The sequence below is a fragment of the Saccostrea echinata genome, unplaced genomic scaffold (genome assembly GCF_033153115.1).
Source record: "Saccostrea echinata isolate AGI-Se365-2 ecotype Australia unplaced genomic scaffold, CSIRO_AGI_Sech_v1 ptg000012l, whole genome shotgun sequence".
Classification (NCBI taxonomy): Eukaryota; Metazoa; Mollusca; class Bivalvia; order Ostreida; family Ostreidae; genus Saccostrea; species Saccostrea echinata.
This window is the reverse complement of record NW_026889761.1, coordinates 19,358,699-19,384,790: the sequence shown is the minus strand read 5'-3', so window position 1 is coordinate 19,384,790 and position 26,092 is coordinate 19,358,699. Positions and strand designations below refer to the sequence as shown.

General features: G+C 32.4%; 2 protein-coding genes across 2 annotated transcripts; one reads left to right on the top strand and one right to left on the bottom strand.

Moving 5' to 3' along the window:
• Positions 1-6,516: 6,516 nt before the first annotated feature.
• On the bottom strand, positions 6,517-14,410 carry LOC133185488 (low density lipoprotein receptor adapter protein 1-B-like). Its single transcript, XM_061320745.1, has 9 exons — positions 14,267-14,410; positions 13,047-13,204; positions 12,805-12,917; positions 10,723-10,837; positions 9,564-9,656; positions 8,652-8,721; positions 8,056-8,135; positions 7,417-7,463; positions 6,517-6,953 (listed from the first exon to the last, which is right to left on the bottom strand). The coding sequence occupies exons 1-9, from the start codon at positions 14,328-14,330 to the stop codon at positions 6,800-6,802; spliced, it is 894 nt and encodes a 297-aa protein (XP_061176729.1). The 5' UTR covers positions 14,331-14,410; the 3' UTR covers positions 6,517-6,799.
• Positions 14,411-20,340: 5,930 nt separating this feature from the next.
• Positions 20,341-22,494, top strand: LOC133185622 (toll-like receptor 4). The gene has a single exon (XM_061320934.1). It carries the CDS (start codon positions 20,341-20,343, stop codon positions 22,492-22,494), a length of 2,154 nt encoding a protein of 717 aa, XP_061176918.1.
• Positions 22,495-26,092: the final 3,598 nt, after the last annotated feature.

Sequence of the window (26,092 nt, the reverse complement as noted above, 5' to 3'; positions counted from 1 at the left end):
AATGTCTGACTACAAAACAGATATTTATACTTTTAATTAATTGTTAGTTGAATTTTTTTAAATTCTCAAGTTCTTCTCACTGCCACTTCTCAAGAAAACGGTTCTTCCAGCTACCATAGATTCAAGTAAACCACTCTGAAGTAATACAGTAAACCACATACAGTAAAACAAAACTTTAATGTCATCATTAAATACAGTTGAATGATCATTATATAGATCATTAATACACACTACAAGAGAATATTAATTACTAAATACTAACATTTCAGCAGAAAGTAACATAAGCTTAATTTTACATGTAATGGGATTTCATTGCAGAGTTTAGACATAAACCCAAAGATCTTCATAAAAAATAATTCTTCAATACCAACTAAATTATACTGTTTCACTTCCCTCAAGTTAGTCACATGAACATTTTATTGGACGTACAGTAAGAAAGCATGAAATGTGAGGTAGAAACAAAGGCATTTAAGGATCCTCTATACACTAATGATAAATGTTTTTGGGCATTGAGAAAATTATTTCACATAAAGGTGTAAATACTGAGTCTAGACTATTGTTTTATTTTCAATATATAAAACCTGCCATTTACCCTCAGGAAAATTTTCAAAGACAACATAGTTTTGATGAACAAAAATCACTGTTGCTTACTTAAATGGGGAAAATACAAGCAAAAAAGTGTTCAATTAATTTATTTTGGCCTAATAAAATGTAAGAAATACTTAATAAGAGTAAAATGCTGTTGATTAAATTTATTAAGTTTTAGATATTTAGATCTAAAGGCAGATCACTCTAACTGCAAAAAAATATCATGGAATTAGAGCTCTTTGGTTTGCAGCATATAGAGGATCCTTAATGTTGACTATTGAACAGTTTTGTCAAATACTAGCACTATTCTTGAAAAATCAGTGGCACTATTACTGGTAAAACAGAGTAAGTGGGTATATAAACTTAACAAGAGGCCCATGGGCCACATCGCTCACCTGAGCACATTGGCTAGGCAAAAGCACAATCAGTTCAGTATTGAAAAGACCGGGGGGGGGGGGGGGGGGGGGGGGCTTAAATGGCTTGAATTTTAAACTACCTGATGATGCTTCCATGTCAATATAACAAATGGCTTTGTTGTACTTGAGAAGATTTTTTTTAAAAAATTCCCATATATTCCTTTGTAAAAATTTGATCCCTCATTGTGGCTCCTCCCTATCCCAGGGGTCATCATTTGAACAAACTTGAATCTACACTACCTGAGGATGCTTCCATATCAATATGACTAAACATAGCTTTTCTGTTCTTCAGAAGAAGATATTTTCCTTTATATTTCTATGTAAAACTTTGATCCTCCATTGTGGCTCCGCCCTACCCCGGGGGTCATGGTTTGAACAAACTTGAATCTACACTACCCGAGGATGCTTCCATATCAATATGACTAAACATAGCTTTTCTGTTCTTGAGAAGAAATATTTTTTCTATATGTTCTTATGTAAAACTTTCCATCCCCCATTGGGCCCCACCCTACCCCTGGGGGTCATCATTTGAACAAAATTGAATCTACACTACCTGAGGATGCTTCCATATCAAAATGACTAATCATGGTTTGCAGTTCTTCAGAAGAAGACATTTTCCTTTATATTTCTATGCAAAACTTTGATCCTCCATTGCAGCCCCGCCCTACCCCCGGGGGTCATGGTTTGAACAAACTTGAATCTACACTACCTGAGGATGCTTCCATATAAATATGACTCATCATGACTTTGCTGTTCTTGAGAAGAAGATTTTTAAAGATTTTTCCTATATATTTCTATGTAAAACTTTGATTCTCCATTGCGGCCCCGCCCTACCCCCAGAGGCCATGGTTTGATCAAATTTGAATCTACACTACCTGATGATGCTTCCATATCAATATGACTCATCATGGCTTGCTGTTCTTGAGAAGAAGATTTTTAAAGATTTTTCCTTTATATTTCTATGTAAAACTTTGATCCTCCATTGCGGCCCCGCCCTACCCCCGGGGGTCATGATTTGAACAAACTTGAATCTACACTACCTCAGGATGCTTCCATATAAATATGACTCATCATGGCTTTGCTGTTCTTGAGAAGAAGATTTTTAAAGATGTTTCCTATATATTTCTATGTAAAACTTTGATCCTCCATTGCAGCCCCGCCCTACCCCCGGGGGTCATGATTTGAACAAACTTGAATCTACACTACCTCAGGATGCTTCCATATAAATATGACTCATCATGGCTTTGCTGTTCTTGAGAAGAAGATTTTTAAAGATTTTTCCTTTATATTTCTATGTAAAACTTTGATCCTCCATTGCGGCCCCGCCCTACCCCCGGGGGTCATGATTTGAACAAATTTGAATCTACCCTACCTCAGGATGCTTCCATATAAATATGACTTATCATGGCTTTGCTGTTCTTGAGAAGAAGATTTTTAAAGATTTTTCCTATATATTTTTATGTAAAACTTTGATCCTCCATTGGACCCCGCCCTACCCCCGGGGGTCTTGATTTGAACAAACTTGAATTTACACTACCTGAGGATGCTTCCATATAAATATGACCAATCATGGCTTTGCTGTTCTTGAGAAGAAGATTTTTAAAGATTTTTCCTTTATATTTCTATGTAAAACTTTGATCCTCCATTGCAGCCCCGCCCTACACCCTGGGGTCATGATTTGAACAAACTTGAATGTACACTACCTAAGGATGCTTCCACATGAGTTTCATCTTTCCTGGCCCTATGGTTCTTGAGAAGAAGATTTTTAAATGATGCCATTATTTTTTCAGTAATTCCTAATTATCTCCCCTTGAAAGAGGGCGTGACCCTTCATTTGAACAAACTTGAATCCCCTTTACCCAAGGATACTTTGTGGCAAGTTTGGTTGAAATTGGCCCAGTGGTTCTTGAGAAGAAGTTGAAAATGTGAAAAGTTTACAGACGGACGGACAGACGGACAGACAGACGGACAGACAGACGGACTACAGACAAAATGTGATCAGAAAAGCTCACTTGAGCTTTCAGCTCAGGTGAGCTAAAAAAAAAAATTACGTAAATTTCAGATCCCCAAAAAATCGCAATATTGATTTTATGATTTATTATATTTTAATGCATTCATTTATATACATGCATTAATAAAATAAGTGACCTAAACTGTCTATTTATTCTTTTAAAAACACATCTTGAAGCCAAATTTATCATACACATTCAAATAAAATCAGATCTGCAAGAAAACAAATCAAAGTTAGTAAGTTGTTATACACTACTAAATAACAATAGCACCAGCAGCAACTTCAAATGGTTACAAATATTTCATATTGAAGCAAATCTATCACATTGCAATTGCATTAAAGAATGCATTAAATTTTATTATAAGGGAGATCTCTACATCTGTGACTTCACTACAATGTAATTCAGTATAATTATAATGAAAGATTAACATTTTTTTCTTTTGTAAAGTTTGAAAACTTGCAAAAAATTTTGAGATTATACTTTTGAATCAAAGTCCTAAACCATCCCACTTTTATTTTGTTTGTTTTTAATTTTTGTAAGTGTTCAAACTTCACAAAAAGTTTATATAATTTATTTCTGTTTAGTATAGTGATCCTTTGCATATTTTGAACAGAATATGTATACCAGTATATTCATATACTGAACATACTTGATTAATTGTTCCCTTTAAACAAAGAAATGCATAAAGCTTCATTGAGCCAAATAACTACACAATAATAATCAAACAGGGCCATTTTCTTCTAAATTTCACAACATTAATACATGTACTGTTAACATACTTTTTTCCACGGGGTCATAATTCCCTGGAATCTGAATTTCTCTCTATAATTTAGAAAATTATATGGATTTCTTGGATCACCACTGTATTTCTTCAATGCATTTTAAGAACGCTGTGACAATTTCCACAGAAAATTTGTGACCTTGTACATAGTATGAATTAGTCCCATATGGAAAAAAGTAAGTCTACAGTAAATGCTTTTATTTCTTGTCTTCTACAAATGGGTTTAAAGAGCATATCATAATAATTTGTGAGATGTTTACTTTATGCTTTATCTTTAATATGAATATCTTAATGCTAATTGAAATTATAAAAAAAAAAAGTCAACCACAAAAAAAATATATGAAAGTAAATAATACATATATAAGTTTTAATGAGATCCCAAGAGAATAGCCATTCAATGAGAAATACATGTATGTTTTGTGAAAATATTGAATTTGCTAGCAGGGCTTTTATGAGGGTTGTCTGGTAAAATCGTGGAGAAAGCGTATGTATCGAAAAATAATGGGCGCACTAAGCTGAAATTTTCAGCAAATGTTAACTAATCATATTTAAGAATATCTTAATATTTTTCGTAAATTATATTCAAAAATGTGGATTTTATTATACTTGAATGTGCACAGGGTATGGCGCATGACCAAAAAATCGGGGGTTTATCAGGGAATATTCGAGTATTAATTCAAAATAAAAGTATTAAATAGATGACATTGGGGTAAAAATTATCCTATTTTTAATCCACTATCTATTATGTCTTCCTTTGGAAAATTTCAAGGCATTTGCTTAATTTTAGGCAGTTTCCTCAGCATTTGAAATCGGAAAGTGGTAAACACAGCACATGAAAAATGGCGACATTTAATGACGTTACGGTGCACCAGAGAGCAATTTAGTTTGATTTAGAGGTAGTAATGACGCCCTTAGAGACTTTAAATAACTACAGAAGAAAAAAAAAATTGAAAAAAACAATAGAATTTTAGTATACAAGTGAAATGGGTGTTTTCTAAATGAATCTTTTTGATCAAGTCCCCGTGTAGAACAAAACATTCAGACAAACAGCTACTGGCAATAGCTAAAGACGCTGTCACTGTAGACATGTTGATAAAAGATAGCCTATTTAGTTGAATTAGGCTCAAGACCCCACTACCCAACCCCTTGCCGTTCTCTGCATACACATCATTTCAATTCTGGCTACGCGCCTGGAAATTTCCGAACTAAAGTGGGGCTTATCCAACCTTTCTTTTTTTAGCAAAGAGGAAACGTGACGCTGCTTCATACAATTTGACGTTATCATCAGTGCGCCAAAGGCGATACCACACATAACATAATATTTCATAATGTGTTTATTTATGCATATATCTATTTGAAATTTGCTATGTATATTGATGAAAAATGTACTAAAGTGTAGTGAAAAGCTTAGAATGCAGTGATGATTATTTTTCTCTCTAGACAACTTGTCCACGATTTTACCGAACAACCCTCGTATCTGTTCCTCATCACAGAATCTAAAACTAAATTTCTCTTAAGCATATAAAATCTAAATTTACTCAATCATAGCACTTCTGTTGAAAATATAATACACATACTTGCATCTGACATGGTATACAGATAAACATCAAACATTTTAAGCAATTCAAATCTTCAACCAAAAAAAAAAAAAGAGGCCCATTGGCACAATGCTCACTTGAGTAACTTTTTTCAATTTTATTCATCAGATTTATATATTCCCATGATAAATTGTGACCCATATTATGGCCCCTCATTAACTCTAAGGGATCTCTGAATGCACACAAGGGAATGCTTCAAGAACAATATGACTCACATGGCCTTGCAGCTATGGAAAAGAAAATTCTTTTCTTGTACACATGCATCATGTAAAATTTGACACTCATTTTAACCAACTCTAAATTGGCATCCATAATTTGAAGAAAAAAAATGAATCCACACAACTTGGAAATGTTTGAAAATAAACGGTTTTACTGTGGTTCTTGGGGAAAATTTTAATTTTATTTCTTATATTATCCAATGTACAACTTTGAACCCATATATATTGTGGCCCCATCCTACCCATGATTTGAACAATTTAGAATCTACAACACCTCAGGAAGCTTTCAAATAATTAAATTTTTTGATCACCCCACCCTATTTTTTCATTTTCTTGATTATATCCCCTTTGCAAGGGGCTTGACCCTTCATTTGAAAAATTTAGAATCCCCTTTACCCAAGGCTGGTTGAAATTGGCCCAGTCAGTGGTTCTTAAAAAGAATTCAAAAATGTGGAAAATTTACAGATGCACAGATTATGGACAAACGGTGATCAGAAAAGCTTACTTGAGCTAAAAAGGCAAGTTAAGACAAAATTCTTTCATCACAAACATTAGTCAATATTATTTCTGAGTTAATACAAGTTGACATAATTTATCTTATCAAGTAGTCTTTGCACCCAACATTAGATGAAGAATTCTAAATAACTTGTCTTTGTATACCTTTGCACGATTAGTCATCTAAAAAAGTGTCTTAAACAAAATACTCAAAATAGTGATCAAGCAATTTTACCAATATGTTCCTCAGGGCAGAATTCATTTAATTTAACAGTAAGGATAAAAGTTAACTAGAGATTCTTTATATTAATTCATTCCAGTGTTGTTAAATAAAAGAACATAAAAATGATCATCACCCTTGAATATTTGAAAGTTAAAAAAAATGGATTAACTAAATGCAAAAAACATAATTCTTGAATTGTCTATAAAAAAATGTTTGCATCATTCATCAACTATCATCATAATTATAATACAATGTATATTCTCAATCTATTTACCCTTTTTATCAGCAACTGAATATCAATTTATATAGACATAAAAGACACTTTACTCACAGCAACAGGAGAATCAGCAGACAAAGGAAATGCATGCTATGGTCCTCAGATGAGGTTATTTTGAGGACCTTAGGAGGACACTGAGAGGTCCTCTTTTAAGGACCCCAGGAGGTCCTCAACTAAATAAGTTTTTAATCTCACAAACACAGGAGATCCTCCATAGATGATGATTTAGAGAATTCTTCCAAGCACCTGTTATTGTTCATGTATTGTGTAACACTTTCATCTATATCTTCTTGTATGAGATCTGTTCTTAATCCCTTTATGCCTTTACTTCTGTTTACTGCTAGCCTGTAAATTCATACACATTATTCAGTATTACACTGAGCCTAAATTAACATTAGAGAATTTCTATCATTTGCTTCATTCAACTCACAATCACTGTGAGTATATTTGGGCACCTAAGTGTTTTTGTTAGATATTGAATGCAAAATCACTAGTCTTTTCGGGAGACAAAATATTCAACCAGTGCTCCAAGTGCAACTTTTTCTCAATGAAGTATTCATATAATTTCACAATTCTCAATTCTGTTTTTCCTCATTATTTACCTATAGAAATTAACAGATTATCTAAGGAAACTAAACATGGAAAATTTATTTTTCCTTTGTGTATGTAACTATTTTTTATGTGTTACATTGTATGCATATAATCATTGATACCTCATATGACATGGGAAACCCAATGCCTTGTATGAAAAAAAATGAAATAAAATCATTATAAATTAGAACAGCAGTTAGAAAAAAATTAAACTTACATTGAAAAACAATCTTCTTCATCCAAATTCTCATCTTCAAAACTTTGCTGGAAAATTGAAAATTTATGAAATAATATTTCATTTATTATATACAGTAACTCCTCAGAATTCTCAATAATTCTAAAATATCATATAATTTCCTACGTGAACTTTGTACATACAATGTTGGTAGAGACTAATAATTTTTTATTTTTTGTTATTCACTTTTCTTTCTGACTTTCCTTATCATGAAATTAAAAAAATATTTTTCAAATGTTGTTTGATGTGAATTAGTGTAAAATTGTTTCCTGATTTCCATTTCAATTTGGCAATGTATTTTGTTATTTATACGTGTACATGTGTACATACTTAAAACAATGCTGATGCTGATAATTGTTAAATTTTATTCATTATTTTATTCATTATTCAGACATTCCTATGTATATTCACTTAACTGTAATAAGATAATTATATAATTCCTCTTTATTTTATTTAATTTTAGTTTATTTTTTTTTTTTTTGGCTATTAAAATAAAAGCAAACATGAACATATTACGTAACTTATTTGACTAGGGATCTGGCCAATTTACCTGTGATTAGCTTCCAGTAAAGTGAATTACTGAATTCTGCCTAACTACAATTTGGTACACAAAAAACTCACCCATTTTTGACTTCTTTGTGACTTGTTACTCAAGATTTCCTGACTAGACTTGGGACTAGAGAGTTTTGGGATTGGTTGATCTATAAAAAATGTCAGAGGCAAAAAAAGGCATTATTTTAAATCATATTTGCAATTATTTCAAAATTAAAGCTGATCAGCAGGCTAATTAACAGTCTATAATACTATTGTCTTCAGTAATTACACATTATCCCGTACCCACAATAAAACTAATAATACATGTATACATTATGTACACTAATAATATACATAATGTACTCTAGATGCATTCTGTAAGTTATCTGTGTGTGTACAGTATAAATTAAATATTAGTAATATTTACATTAGATACATTAGATTATATAATTTCATTAGAAGGCAGTTTTACTCCAAAACATTTATCTGTATGTAAATATTGCATTGTACTTAATTTTTAATTGGGACATTGTAAAAAATAGTAAATTCTAGTTTCATATTAATGCCAAAAAAGTCATGAAGAGTTGCCTTTAATGAAAAATAATTAAAAATGTGCATTTTTATCACTAACATTGATTCTCTGACAAATTCTATGTAAGAATAGGGTAATTAGAAGTTCTTACCAACAGATAATTTATTTTCTGAGTTTTTAACATTATTTGCCCGTGTTTCTGTCTTCTCTAGACCTCCGCTCTACAAACAAATAAGACATATAGTTTATTATATATATATATATATATATATATATATATATATATATATATATATATATATATATATATATATATGATTACAAGTACCTTCAACAATCAGTGGCGAGTATATTCCTTTCTGCTGATGTTTAGGCTAGCGTGAAGTCACAAATTTAACCTGAGGCGCAAAGTGTGGGTAGGCAAGGAACCCCCTCTCGATAGTTATTTGGGGGGGGGGGGGGGGGGGGGGAGTCAAAGGGAGCATTTTTGCAAATTCGAAGACATTTTAATTTGACCAGTGAAAATGATATTGTAAACATATTTTCAGTTTATATCATGGTATGAAGACCACTTAACAAAATTGAGAACTCTTAAAATCCTTTTACTCTGATTTGCTTAAAAAATATGGAAACTTCCTTAATGAATAATCCAAATACGAACAATACGTTTAATTTCCTGCTAACCAAAAATATTTCCAGTTATCAATTTCACTTCCTGCACTAATCCTGTTGCTGTCGATGGTTCTGAAATTGTCTGATAAGACTTAATATAACACTTGAATTTGGGCTGAAAAAAGCATTTTTACATTTACATTGGATAGGTATAAAAGTGCGAATTGCTAAGAATTCTTTTTTGGTATTTGTAGGCTACAGCCTTTTTGCCTATATATGGAATATACGCCACTGACAATACTAATTAAGCAGTAAAGGACCAATGTTTAAAGAGACATTTTACAATCATAAATAAGAGTTGTTGTGTAGGCAATAACAAGATGAAATTTTGCTAAAAATACTATATGTAACATTAAATTTATCTCATGTAACATAATACTGATATACTTACTATTTCTTTTTTAGGACTAGCACTGACTTCAATGTTGTGTAAATCTGTAGCCAATTCAAATGCCTTAGACACTGTGAGAGTTACAGCTTGTGCCTGCCATGATTAAGAGAGGAAGTCATAAATCATAAATCTGAATTTAATGAACCTTTTATTTTGCTATTTTTCCTCCTCCATTTCATCTCATTCTCCTTTAAAAAAAAAGCAGGAAAAGTTTTTGAAATCTTAGTTACTTTCATCCTGTGTTTTCCCTGGGAATAGTTACCTTTTGTTTCTGAACTTTGAATATATTATGGGTTTTATTTTAAATTTGTAGCAAAATGATAATTAAGGTAACTAGTTTTCAATTCATTGAACAATGTACATGTACTAAGAGCCATAAATCTCCTAAAACAGACCAACCAAAATTTTCTCTCTCAATTTCCTTCTCCCATGACATTTATGAAATGTTATAATTATATATAATTTCCCTTTTCACACTGAGATCCTGAGGTTTAGATTTTGCAATTTTCAGAAGTCCCACGATTTTTGCTGAGAACAGAAAATGAACTTGTTTACTCCATGTTTTTTCCCTATAGAAATAGATACAAGGTTACTGATCACTTTAAGGGAAGGTCCATATCACAGTTCAAGCTAAAATGTCTCCTTACATTTATTCTATAAATTTCTATCAAAATTTCTATAAGAGTGTGAAGTTAAAATGCAAAAATTAATTTTTCGAACCTTTCTTGATACATGGGGTATGTATCTCTCAGAGTATATAAAAAGCTGCCACCCTTTTATTAACTTTATGTCAGATAGTCTGTGTACATGCATGTAGGGAATTTATAAACCATAGACTTGATGGGTAAGTGCCAGGGACAAATGATTTTACTTTCTTATAACCATAATTAATTACATCTGTTAACTTCAAAATATATTTTAAAGCCACTGGGAATGAATATCACTTTGCTGTAATGAATTGTAAATTAACATAAGGGACAATTCATTATAAGCATGTTCAATATAAGCATGTTTTACTGTACATATATGTAAATGGCAACTACATGTAAATTGTGCATATATATCCATGTAAGAATATGCTAGGTAGTTAACACTGAATTCATCTATAAATGTGCACCTGCAGTTTGCACACATATAATATCCAGAAATGTTCACTTACAATTTTGGGTTTATCACAGAGATAAGCATGACACTCCATAGTCTCATTCACAGAATTTCTGGCCATGAAAGCAAATACTTTGTCAAAGTTTTTATCAGCTGAACAGAAGGAAATCCTGAAAAATTATAAAGTTTTTGTTAAAAAACATTCTATGCAAAGAAGATACCATATCAATATTTAGTGGACATCTTGAGCATAAAATATTATTTACAAAAACCAAACACAATGCATCACAAACTTGAGGCTATTTAGACACATTATTTGGATTGAACAAAGAAGGTACAGAAAAGAAAGAAGTTTCAGAATATGTGTAAAGGGTAATTAAGGTGATGTTGATACCAATTAGTTCCTTTACTACTAAAACATCCAAAAAACATTTATAGATTTAATCAGAATGAGAAGATCAGAAGAAGCATTAGTATAACAACTTGGGCACTGCAAAGCGGAGCATCTCCTCACAAAAGAGTGTATTGATCCCGATATAAATTATTACTTGTGTAACACATGTACTTTTTCACCTACTAACCAACACACACCCAAGTGTGTTACTATACCCCCTCCAACTTGTGAAGGAATAATAAACCTTATTAAATTATCCGACTTTTTTTAGCACGTTTAGTGCCTGGAATTAATTAAGGATTAGAAAATTTGCCATCATAGAGATGGGTTCTGTACTATAATCATGTGCAACTACTAATTCATGTATATTGGTTACATTACTCCTCATCATGTTTGTAAATAGATATATTTGTTAATCTCTGTGCATGAATGTTTTTATTTTTTTTTGGGGGGGGGGGGGCTCTTTTTGTTTCTATCTGATACATTAATCTTCTCTGTGTACTTTGCCATAAGGCACAAGGATAAAAAAAATGAAATATGAGAATAAACAGTCTGTCAAGATAAGGAAGTATGAAGATCTCTCAGACAGGGAGTATCAAACTTCTGTGATGTTGTCTCCCAAGTACACATTAAGAGATTTTTAATGAGTGAAAATATTGTACTTACATTGTGAAAATAACATTTAGATAAAATATATTTCTCACAAATCGAGAGTTGGTACCAAGTAATGTTATGTTACTTTGCAACAAGATTTCAAGTCCTTTTATGTAAATCTCTCAGCTACATATTAGAGGAAAGATGCTTTATGATTTCCTTCAAACATCTGATTATCTGATTCTTTTTTGATTATGCACAAATTCTTGACATTTGAGGACTGAGAAATTAGGAAATTCCAAATGCTTCAAACACTTATTTCTCAAGTTCTTTTTAGAATTCAACAGGAGATGTAAAACATCTCTATAAATAAATACATCATATATGATTAAAACAAAGGATTCAAAATAAGAATATTTAGTGGTGTGTTTCATTTAAAATTCTTCTACAAAGAACTCTCAGTTTCTCAGATACACTCTTTAGCATAATTTAAGTCCACACTTCATGTACAATAGAGATTTTTGTGCAAATGCACTTGGTATTTTAAGTGACATGAAATTATGTTAAGTAGAAAAGGCGAACAAGTTGGAGATAACAGCTAAATGCACGTACATATATATATATAAATAATAAAAAAAGATTACTCTAGTCTTTGGATTCATATAGATGGAAACTGAAATTTGTTTTTTAACTTTTCAAAAGAAGTTCAATTTCACAATCTTAATTTTTTTATTGTCAATTTATGAAATTATTATCATTTTATGGACAAATAAAACTGTAAACAACTGGAAAACAAATAAAGGTCTCTCTTTCCAATGAAAATCATCATATGATTTAATGCTGTATTCTATCTACATGAATAGACTCATCTTAAGACAGATTACTTATTCATGCTGCCTGACCAGTAATGTAAGTATTACTGGTGTAAAGTAATGAGTCATAGAATCACAGACAGACAGCAACCACTTTAATTTTGCTACAATGACAGACTACGATAAGATGTCTCTTCTCCAAGGACACAACACTCACTGACCATGGTGGGGTTATGTCACTCTAAAACTGATTAACTGTCAGATATATATTTGATTTCCCTAGGCAGAAACAAGTTTAGAAAAGCTTTCCCTGACACTGACATTATGGTCAGCTAACCTGTATATTGAGATTTCCTCAATCAGCTGGTTGTTTGCCATATCAGTTATCTGGATCCCCTTTGGAGAAGCTGTCAATGCAACCCTTTTTAATTTCTTCCCAGATGATTTTGCCTGTAACGAAACAGGTATTTTCTTTGTAATAATCATTTTTTCTGGTAATCATAATTTTTCATCATCATCATTAAAAACCCAATGTTATTGTTTTACTCATATCAATAGCTTAATAGGAATAAATGTTACCATAGCGATGATGCTTTGTAATGCCTTGGTGATGACACCGTCACCATAACTCTGACTCTCCTCTGCCTCCTCCACAAGGGTGGATCCAAGATATTTCATGTAAAAGGTGATTCCATCTCGAACAGCCTCTTTGTTTTCATTCCAACCTTCTCCTAATTCTGAAAGTTTTACATTTCGTACAATTTACTTGCATGATTAATATGTAAGTTGTAAAGTCAGCTTGAAATACTGTTTTTTTTTTTCGAGTTAAGACTTACTAGAATAACTAGAATATTATGTAATACAAAGGTATATGTGAATATACAAATGTACAATGTTTGTAATTAAGAAATACCTATTCCATCTCTGTAAGCAAACAGGGCCTTCAGAACATAGTAAAATGAACAAAAATTTTTAAAAAGCACAGCTTAGATTCACCACTTTGAAAGTCCTAAATCAACACCGAACAAATCATAAATGAATGCCCGGTGAACAATGATTAAACCCTGAAGGAATGGCATGAGAATATGAAAGCAGAATGGAGAATAAGAAATTGGTAAGTACATTAAAAAAATTCTTCATTCACTCAAAACCAAATCATGTTTACAAAAACATGAATGGCAGTAAAACATTCAGGAATTCTCATTTTGTTTTATGTCTACAAAAGAGTTAAATCTAAATTGACTGCACTGTTGACATATTTGTTTTTTTTTTATATATCAAAATAACATTTGCAATTGTATTGTACATAATATTCTGTCACAGTGAAAATCTAAAAGAATTGCAAATTCTTCCCCTTCCAACTTCTTTGCAGGAAGAAAAGGGAAATCTAGGAATTCTTTTCTGTGACTGAAAATAAAGTATTTATTCAAATCCATACAACCTGTAGAAATATCTCATTGTTAATCACATAATAATAGCAAATTTTGACACTTTTTATATCAATCTCAAGTATTATTGATTGAAACCACTTGAATTGTGTGAATATAAAAAATTCTAACATTTTCTGGTTCCCCAAACCTAATCACCATAGGTGACTAGTCAATGTATGAAAAAAAACTGCAGGGGGAAAAAGGGAGGGGCTTATCTAGCTGCATTATGAATTATGATCAGAAAATGACATCGAAGTATGAAAACTGACTCGATCTTTCAATGTTAAAGTACTTATTGTCTAAGACAAAAGAAATGCGATTTCAAAAGAACCACAAACATCACCTGATCATATGATAACTCCAACTTACTCTCATGTTTGCTTTCCTTTGTAGTATTTGGACTGCGTCTCATGGCCTTCCTGAGTTTCTCCATGTTCTCCGCTTAAACAGCAGGTTTGTTAAGAATATGTTTCCATTCAAAAATTTGTCCTCAAATTAAATATAACAAAAAATATACACTTTTCCTCTGCTTTTACTGCAGTTCAACACCGTCGCGACCCAAATGACACATAATCCGAGTGATTTACAAGCTTGCATCTACGTACAGGTGTGTTAATTGTAAAGAGTAGTTAAGACGCTAACAAATTACGTGATTTCCGATCCCGATAAAAATTTTCTTCTTTTTTCCATGCAAAATATATCAATGCTCCACCTTTAGAGATTTTTTGAAACAGATTTAATATTTTTTACGTCTAATATGTTTTGAATAAAACAATTAATTTAAAATAGCTCTCAACCCATTTTACTAGCTACATGTAGTTAGAGTCACAGTTATTTGCTTTCATCAGTGACATTTTATATGTCTGCTTTCATCCTTCAACACGCCCCCCCCCCCCCCCCCCGGAGGCCAATACACCCCGAAGTTAACAAATATATCAGGCTGTTACGAAGCGTTGCGTTTTTATTCAATGTGTGAATGAAAGAAAAACTTATGTTTTTTTTTCAGTTTTCTTTGTAACATCGTGTCACCTGACGTTCTAGAAATTCACAGTAAGACTAAGATCGGGGACTTAGGAAAACGATTTGCGCATTTTGTTTTCTAAACAGCTAACACAATTTATTTCTTCACTATCACTTAAATCATGTTTTGATTGAATAATTTACTTATGATGTTTCATCAAATAATTAATCGACTGCTTGTTGTTAGTTTTACTATCTAAATATTTGTGTGATACTTGATTTCTTTATACCTTGTACTTTCTTGTTAATCCTTTTATTTTGTTCTATCTTTGTACAGTATGTATTTTTTATTGTTAAAAATTATAGTCGGTTGGAATCAGACCTTCGGTGCTTATACATGATGATACATCCCAAACTCATGTAAAAGTTTATTCCATGCTAATTCCATATAAAAGCTGAAAAAATGTTACTCGTGTTTGTGTTTTGAGGTTTTTATGAATCTTGCATGGTTCAACAATAAGGGTTGGCCCAGAATAAGTACCAGTAATAATTTTATATAAAAGTACATAAATTATAAGGATCGAGTGTTGGTGTCTTTGAGATTTTATGAATCAGGGTTCAAAAATAAGAGGAAAACTCACGGTTGACCCAGAATCAGTATAAGATGGACAAATGCACCCCGTATTACTTACCTCTCAAATGTCCAAAAAGATGCTGTAAATCGGCATTATTAACTATTTTGAAAAGTAGGTCAAATGTCAAGTTGAAGGGCCATGAGGTCGGTGACCATGGTATTTTACAAAAGCTTTCGTGCCAAACAATACATGACCAAATATGTGACAGACGGACGGACGTACGGACAGACAATATATACTTACAGTTCACTTTCTAAGGATGAAATTCACCAGATGTTTCAAAACATCAAAACGTAGAACTTTTCTACAATTTATACAATTATAATAAAATTATACCATAGACGACTGCTTTTTTTTTTAATAAAAACGGAACTCGGAAATTTTCATTACTTTTGCCTGGTCTTCAACAAAATAACTCTGTTAAAAATCCCTCTGATTCTACTGGCATGCAGGTACTCTGAAATTGATATTAAAAGGATGCTAGAGTTTCTCGATCATTGACAAGATTTATGTCGTCTTTGGAGACCAGGTTCTCCAAAAAACCGTTGGAATTTCCATGGTCACTTACTGTGCTCTTTATTATTCGACCTGTTTTTATATTCCCATGAACAGAATTTACCCAAAAACTCAGCATGAAAAGAAAACACTTGCCTTGGCCTTCAACTAAACATTCAGATGCATCGATTACGTGTTTTCAATTAACAATACTGTAGTTACTTCCTTTCCTATGTCGACTCGGATATGATTTCAGCTTTTCCATCGTCAACATTTCTTATTTATGTAGAAATATACCGATATCACCTGCAATGTTGCTAACGTCTCCGTACTTTTTCTATACTCAAGAGCATGTTCTGAGTACGATCAATTTTTAAACCGAGACAGGCTACTAACAATAAGTTGATGTTACAGGAATTTCAACAACCTCGTCAGCATTTCGTAAATTCCATGGTCTTATATATATAATTACCTTGTTAGCAAAAAGAGTCTATCATTAAGTTGTATTTTGGACGACTGTTTCATACCAATTGTTAGGCCTTTGTTTTTAAAATAAATTTGTCTACGGAATATTCCGTCTACCTGATCAATATTTAGGGCTCAAAGCGGATGTGAGCACTCGATAGGGGATGCTTATTCCTCATAGGCACCTGATCCCACCACGGGAATTTCCAGAGGTCCGTATTTTATGTCCTGTTCACAGATTTGCACTGTTTGTAGATTTTTTTTTTGAGATTGTTCACTGTTCCTTATTTACACTTGTTTATTTATATTATCATTAACTGAGACAGAGGAAAAGAACCCGATCGTAAGCGCTGCAATACTTAAAAAAAAACGGAACATCCATTTGGGGGGGGGGATTAAATACACAATTATTTTTAAAAACATTCTGATTGTACAAGTACTCTGAAGTTGATAATTAAAAAGATGCTTGAGTTTCTGATTGACAATATTTTAATTTGTCGTTTTTGGAGGTCAGGTGTTCCAACAATCTGTTGGAATTTCCATGGGTACCAATTGCGCCCCCTTATTATCAACCTATTTTTGTATTCATATGAAGCAGATTTTATTTAAAAAAAAAACTTCTACATGAGAAGTGGAAAACATTTGTTGTGGCCTTAAACTCGACATTTAAATATATTGACAATATTTTCAATAAACAGTAGTTACTTCCATTCATATGTCGATTCGATATATCCCAATGAGCTTGAAATAAAAGATACCACAGAGTCTGATACTTCTGTTTTATATTTGGATATTTTACTAGAAAAAGACGTTAATGGTAACCTAACAATAAAACTTTATGATAAACGTGATGACTTCAATATTTTAATAGTCAATTTCCCTTACTTATGTATCAATATACCCTTATCCCCTGCTTATTGGATTTTTGTCTCCCAGTTGATTCGATACGCAAGATCACTCAACGTATAAACTATTTCTAAAACGAGGCAAGCTATTGTTGATGAAATACGGATATCTACAGTCCAGTATGAAGTCATCATTTCGCAAGTTTTATGGTCGATACAATGACCTTGTCAGCAAATACAACCTAATCATTAAGTCAAATGTTGACGCACTTTTTTCATACTAATTGTTAGGCCATTAATTACACACTGAATTGTCTTCGGATTTTCCCGTTTTTCCCCGATTATGACAAGGAGCACACGACGGGTGTGACCGGTCGGCATGGAATGCTCACTCCTTTATGGCACCTGATCCCACCTCTGATGTTTTTGGAGGTCCGTGTTTGCTCTGCTCCCCATTTGTATTTTAAATGGACTTTGAGCTTGAATACTTTTCGTTATATCCAAATTTCATGTATGGTATAATTATGTACTTTAAAAATAAGGACAGCTTCAACTTTATGTAGTCGATAATTTAACTGTTGAATTATTTTCATCTCCTTTCCGGACCAAAATCCCAGCCCGATCTGATGGAAATCTTAAATTGCACGTTCGTTTAATAATTTTTTTTCTAACATTTGGGTTTACAAAAGTTTGCTTTTGTTCACAAAAAACTAAAAACTTCACAAATATGTTCTTGCTTCTTTTTTCTAAGTGATGCCAAGGTTTCCTGGAAATGACTAAACTTGCATGCCAATTGTTCTAGCGTGAAATTCTCAAAATGAAGTTGAAAGTGTGATGCAGATGCAAAGATGCAATCTGTAATGCCTCTACATGAGCATATGTCTCACTATAGCCTGACTGATATTCCTTGGACTGGTAATGCCTCTACATGAGCATATGTCTCACTATAGCCTGCATGACTGATATTCCTTGGACTGGTAATGCCTCTACATGAGCATATGTCTCACTATAGCCTGACTGATATTCCTTGGACTGGTAATGTCTCTACATGAGCATATGTCTCACTATAGCCTGACTGATATTCCTTGGACTGGTAATGCCTCTACATGAGCATATGTCTCACTATAGCCTGACTGATATTCCTTGGACTGGTAATGCCTCTACATGAGCATATGTCTCACTAGCCTGACTGATATTCCTTGGACGGATAATGCCTCTACATGAGCATATGTCTCACTATAGCCTGACTGATATTCCTTGGACTGGTAATGCCTCTACATGAGCATATGTCTCACTAGCCTGACTGTTATTCCTTGGACTGGTAATGCCTCTACATGAGCATATGTCTCATTAGCCTGACTGATATTCCTTGGACTGGTAATGCCCCTACATGAGCATATGTCTCACTATAGCCTGACTGATATTCCTTGGACTGGTAATGCCTCTACATGAGCATATGTCTCACTAGCCTGACTGATATTCCTTGGACGGATAATGCCTCTACATGAGCATATGTCTCACTATAGCCTGACTGATATTCCTTGGAATGGTAGACAAATGGTTACTACGCCAGGATCGAAGAATTCAACTTCAGCTTCTGAGAAACAGGCACTTCTAAACACTGGAAGAATAATTCTTTGGCTAAAAATCAGGTGACTGATGAAGAATCCGAGCAGCAACTTTTATGCATGGTGGACATACCTGCTATAATTCGATTTTTAATTTCTTAAGTTAAAAGATAACAATACAGGCTTCAAGCAAATCTCCAATGATTCAATCAAGTTGATTTTTTGCTACTGATAAAACCTGTGTTAAATTATAAACATCGTTAGATTAAATTATTAAGATTTTTATACTTACTGCTTGTTGCGTGACTTTTGCGAATAAGTATAATTTAAGATACTTATATTTTCAATTTGGAAATCAGCGCATATAAGTTTTTCTACCTATATTGCATATTGACTTTAATAAACTACATTTTACCATCATTATCTTGCATGTAAATTTAATAAAATAACACCTAATGAATAAGATTTCACATTGATTTTATGGAAAAAAGGAGTGATAGAAAAAACAACAAAACAAAATAACCCCGTGGAATGCTATTCAAGACGTAATTATTCTAGTATAACTGTACGCTAAGTTTCCACTAGCTCTTCAAATCTCGAGAAATACCCACAGTCATTTGCACTCGCTGATAGGACGATAATTTTCATTCCATTTTTAAATAATTGACACTTCGTGAGAAAATGCTTGACAATTAAATTCAACATCCGGCTGCAACCTACATCTCTTAATTAGATTGGAATATATAGGAAAAGTGAACTAAAAATAGTAAATTTAAGCTGAGTAAGAAATGGATTAAAAAGTGTAAAATCATTCTATTGTATACTTCAAAAGAGTGAAAAGATATATCCGGTATTCATTATATAGCAAACTTAAAAGCATAATTTGTGAAACACTCGTCTGTAATCGCAGTTCACATTGATTCTGGTGATAAATAAAATTTTATCTTTTTGGGAAAAAAACTTTCACTAACAGAGGTCCAAGTGAAAGAAATATTATATGTTTATGGATCATTGAAATATATTTAACTCGAATGATTTTTTTCCATAAAATAAAAGCATGTGAATATTTCCTTTTTAATCAAAATTTATCATACATTTTTTTTGAAAATATTTTAAGAATGGAAATAAAATGGTATACATATCTTGGTTTTATAAAAAAATGTATGATAAATTTTTATTGAGAAGAAATTATTCCTTTTTAGACGATCAAATAACATATCCTCTTGGACTGCTGGTCAATGACATTGGCTATCGATCATGAATCTTAAGTCCTCAACCACCAATCAAAGTACAATGACTATGGTACTTTAAACGAAATTAGCTTAACCAGGAAATATACATTTCGTAATGAACGAAATTATGTGAAAAGGAAATTATTCATGGACACAGTCTAATTTATATTTATCTCACTTTGAAATAAGTATTTTTAAAATTAAAATGAATTTCACATTTCGATTTTAGTGACTACAAGTAATATGAAGTATTTTACAGTTTTATTCTTCTGTTGCTTTACCACAAATAGCTTTATCTGTGCTAGAAGTAAAAAAAGATGCCCGCATTCTTCAACAAAAGATTGTGATGTTCTTGTGGACTGTTCGCGTAAAAAACTAACGGAGATTCCAAAGTTTGTGACAAACGTCACTTGCATTTTTCTGAGAGAAAACAAAATTAGTCTAATAGCATATAGTTCTTTTCAAGGCCTGCATAGATTACACACTCTTGATTTATCTGGGAATATACTAAAGACGATTCACGAAGGAGCGTTTGGAGGTTTAAAAATGCTACAGTATCTTGATATTTCATACAACAACAATCTTGGATTTGCTGTTCTCCCTAATGTAACGCACAATTTGAATAAAACCAATATCAAAGTATTGAAATTTGACCAGATCACCTGTATGGGAGGGAGAGGCACCGTTCTACGTCAGCATCATTTGCATAATCTGAAAAATACGTCACTAGAGGAGCTCAGTACATCTAGCAATAGGATAGATTTGTTTGAACCATGTGTGCTATCTCATCTACCAAAGACCATGAAGAAAATGTCCTTTGCAGCCAACCGTTTTAGTGCAGGGATGTATGCTTTCGAGTTCCACACCCTGGAAAACGTGCAAGTAATCAATGCAAGTCTAAGGAACCGTCCTCCTCATTTTTATGAATCAGTGTCGAGCTGTAGGGAAAATTTCGACAAAGAAGAATTTACTCCTCTTAGAAAGACTTGCCTGCAAAGTGTGAAGTCAAATACTAAACCATCACACCACTTTAATGTAACATATTCTGTTCCACCAAATCTGCACACTTTATACCTCAACTCTAGCAGAATTTTCTTTAGAGCTACCGCCTTTGGTATTCATGAAAACAAGATTCGACGATTATTCCTACAGGATAATATCATTTACCAGTTTATCGGACCTCTATTCGGAGTAGAAAATATTACAGAGATTGACTTGTCAAGGAACTTTTGTTACAAAATGACTAAGTCATTTACTCATAGTTTGCCTAAATTGCGCATACTTAAACTTAAACAAAATAATCTCGGAGAAACATTTAAAAGCGATATTTCGGGTTCCATTTTTGAAAAACAAAGCAAACTATACTATCTTGATATATCGTATAATAGAATCCATGGACTATCTTTTTTATTTTTGAAAAATCTGGTCAGTCTCTCGTTGCTTGACATTTCAAACAATCAGATTTCGGAATGGAACGTGAAAATGTCTCATATGATGAATCTATCGTATCTAGATTTATCTAATAATAGGTTAGGGGCGATCTCAAAAAATGGAATGAAAGAAATTACACAACTCTTTGGGGACTCAAACTTGACAATCAACCTGAAAGGTAATAGATTGATTTGTTCTTGCGACACAATAGATTTCTTGAGATGGTTCTCCAAATATAGAGAACATTTCAGAAATTATTCTTCATATTCCTGTTCTAAAACACACAAGGATTTGTTCTCCTTTAAGGATCTTGAAAAATCCCTAATTAGGCTTCAATCCGAATGCCAGTCGAACACGTTTTATTATGTTTTAGGCTCTACAACATTGTCTTTACTTTTGAGTTTTGTCATTAGTGTGAGTATTTATAAAAATCGTTGGAAAATCCGTTACCTCAGATACACAGCAAAACAGAGATTCTGCAATAGATATATAAGACTAAACAATAAAACTGATGACCCATTCATGTACGACGCTTTTGTATCATATGCCAGCAAAGATAGAGAATTTGTGACGAAAGAAATGATTAAACACTTGGAACAAATCAATGGATTTCGGCTTCTTATCCGTGATAGATCATTTGTGCCAGGGGATTCAAAATCTCACCAGATAGTACGATCTATTCAGGAAAGTAAGAGGACCATATGCGTAGTTTCGAAACGTTTTTTGAAATCCAGTTGGAGGGAATATGAGCTGAACATGGCAAGGGTGGAAGGAATAGAGGCAAGGAAAACACTCAGATACGTCATTTTAATCCTTCTTCCTGAGGTTCAGAATAGTGACTATCTAAAAAAGATTTCGGATTTTTTGAAGAAAAATTGTTTCATTGAATATCCAGACGACCCAGCGGGCTACAAAGAATTCTGGCAAAATCTGTGTGACAATTTAAGAGAAAATATTGAAACCTGACAAGAAATAAGATTTAAGACCATTGTTGTAAAGAAGATGGATGATTCTATACTTTGATGTTGCACTGCATGCAGAATGTTCCATTCTCAAAGCAATTTTTCAATTATTAAAAAAGTAATATCAGCTTCTCATCAAAGGACCATGTAGATATGTCTGAGTTATTTATTCACAATGAGAATCAAAATTCGAGAAAAGAAATGACTCTTTAGATTCTAAATTTAAAATGATTTTTCATGCTCATATTTTTAGAAATAAAAAGGTTTTCCTTTTACATGTCCATTTTGAAGGTATTTCCTTTAGTATGATGAAGTGGCACAACAAGGAAAAAGTAAACTTAAAAAAACCCATGCAAACAATCATATGCCAATATTTGTAAAGTTTATATTTTAATTGTATGTAAATTCATTACAGCATTTAAGCAAGTATAATGACGACATACAGCACACGCAATGTGTAAAATAGCAACTAAATGAGGCTGAAGTCGTAAATGTACATGTGGATGACATAACGAACAGATACGTTTAATAGTATATTTGGAAGGACCAGACAATTCAGGAACTTCTGAGTAATCCATTGGTATACAAATTCTATATATAAAACAATATCGAGTAAAATGGCATAAATAAGATGTGAAGATATTTCCAGAACAAAGTAAAGTTAAAATCCTTTCATTATTTGATTGTATATAAAGAATGTACCAGGTATGTCGAAACTTGAAATAAGTTGAAAAGGCCGTAAAACCTGAAATTATTTTGAAGAACTAAATTCTTTTCTTCGAGAATGAACGACATCATCACTTCTGAAACTGATCTAGCGACTTGATCTCCTCACAAAGAAAGTGACCAAGCCTCAACAGAAAGGAAGTGAATACGAGGCTACACGTGCTTTGGCTGGATGTAAAATAATCAATGAAATTTAAGTTTGTTGTATTAGTACTTCAGTATGAACTACACGGATTATAACTGTCAACCATTATTGTAAAAAAAGTGATTTAATAGAAGATTGTTGATTCCTTCATAATTATTGCAGAAATCTACCATCTTTGAAGCCTATAAATTAAGTGGTTTGTAAATCATCTACTTCAGCTGCTTCTTACAGCCTTCGCAAAGACGAAGGTCTACAGTGTATCTGGAACATATTGGATTGCATTTTGTCTGGCGTGTTTGATACCATTTGTTATAGGCCATTACTTTTACAATTTGATTGCGGGGTATTCCGTATACGTGATCAAAACCATTTAGCTTACTGCGGGTGTGATCTGACAGGCACCGGAGCCCACCTCTGGTTTTCCAGGGGAACATGTTTTTGCCCTATTCACTATTCTTTTTGTTTATTATATTTTTATGAAATTGAGCACAGTTTGTTATATATCTTCACATTTTACGTGTACATGTGTGTAATTCATTTAATGAAAAGGGATCTCTATTGAACATGGTTGGACTGATATTGACTTCATTTTACTAAATACTTTTATACAGTGCATGATTTTTATGAAAGAAAATGAAAGAGATTTATTCTAAACGTGATTTGTACGGAAGTGAAATAAAAAGAATAACACGTTTGTATCGGTCTAATGCTTGAATTGATTACAGTTTATTTTATTTTAGTAAGATCACTCTAACTGCATAAAAATCCGTATTATTAGAATTCTTTAATGTTCAGTACATAGACAGTTATTAAACTTACGTCTACTTGTTCATTTTCTTAAGCATGTGCACTGGACATCCGAATCTCTTGAACACAAGATCAATTTCAGCTAGGAATAAGATGCACTGAGTACACGATATCCTCCGTAAGCCTTCTTTATCTTTTTAAATTGTAGTTGTGCCAATTTTATTTTTTTTTGTAATTGGCAAAATCTTTATAAGGGTTCAAAGATCCGATATAAAATAAGCTTATCAGTACTTCTTAGCATTCTTGTTACAACGCACTTTGAAAAATTACGCACTTTGAAAAAATTTCTCAAAGTGCGTTAATTTTGGGACCACGTTAACGCACTTTGAAAAAAAAATATTTCTTTTCAAAGTGCGTTAATATCGACCATATTAACGCACTTTGAAAAAAAATGTGCATGGCTTGGTCAATATGCTTGCAAATTTTAGGTATGATAAATAATTATTTGAACCTGGTTGGATAACTTTTCGGTGATGACGTCGGGATCTGAGATATAGACGTTTTAAAGATTTTTAGGAGTTGTCTTGTTTCCAAAGGTTCTCGTAACTGTTATAAAAGGGAAATGGGTCTTAGAAATAATGTAGGAATGATTGTTTAATAGCACAGTTTCGTTTCTTTTTTTCCTCCAGTCTCTAATAAGCTTGGTAGATGTAGGTGTCAATAAGTGACTAAAAGCATCGCATTTTTCTTAGGGAAAAGGGAGCATTTATGTTTTTTCCATACCATTAAAATTCTTTCTCTCTCTCTCATTAATTTTTCTATCATATTCATCTAACTATCTTTTGTGAACATATCTGAAACAATGGTTGACTCATTTATTTGATAGTATGAAAATAAACCTTAGCCACATTACTCACTCGACTGAAATTTTTACCTTGTTCACTAATAACTTTTTCTCATTACTTTTTCTTATTGACCTCAGTATTACTTCTAAATCTGTAATTTGATATCATAAAAACGCTAGACATGTCAAATAGCATGTTTTAATTACCATGTAAATGCATTTTTTCTGAGGAATCATTGTGGATACATTTTGAATAAAGGTTATGCGGCTCTCTTCTTTAATATAATAGGGTGCGTAATTTTTTTTTTTTCAGGAAAGCTTATCTCAATTTTTTCATCTATTTTACGTTAACTCAAATTTATTGAGAGAAATAATATCAATGTCATACCAGTTACGTAAATACATATATTTATGTAGGAAAGATAGAGAGTTGGGCTGAGGGACTCTCTACCTGTCTTCTCCTGGTTCTCGATGAGGGTAGATCAATTCATCAGTTTTTCGGAAGAAATATAACAAATTAATGCTGTCTTTTATTAAAATCTAAGTCCAGATTTTTTGTTTTATACGTATTTTTTCAAAGTGCGTTAAGTGTCTCCATGGTAGAAAATGTTGATGTACACTCTTAACGCACTTTGAAAAATTTTTTCAAAGTGCGTTGATTTTGTCCAAAATTTAACGCACTTTGAAAATTTTTTTCAAAGTGCGTTGATTTTGTCCCAATTTTAACGCACTTTGAAAAAATTCTTCAAAGTGCGTAATTTTTTCAAAGTGCGTTGCCACAATCCTTCTTGTTGTGCCAATTAATTTTATTTATTATTATTATTTTTTTTTTTCAATGGGCAAAATCTTTGTAAGGGTTCAAAGATAAGATATAAAATATGTTTATCAGTACTTTTTAGCATCCTTCTTGACAAACCATACATACAGCTTTGGGTAATTTAAATTCAACAGTCAATTTTCAATTGTATGCGATTGGCTCCATTATGCTTTTTTTCTTTTCCAACAACTCAATGAAAAAGACCCTATTCAGAATTCAAAATCTTTAAACTTTAAACGTTGAAATAATTATCTCAGATTGGTTTCAATTGCAGATTATGTTTCAATGGTAAAAAGAGTGGTCAATAATGAATTGAAGTATTT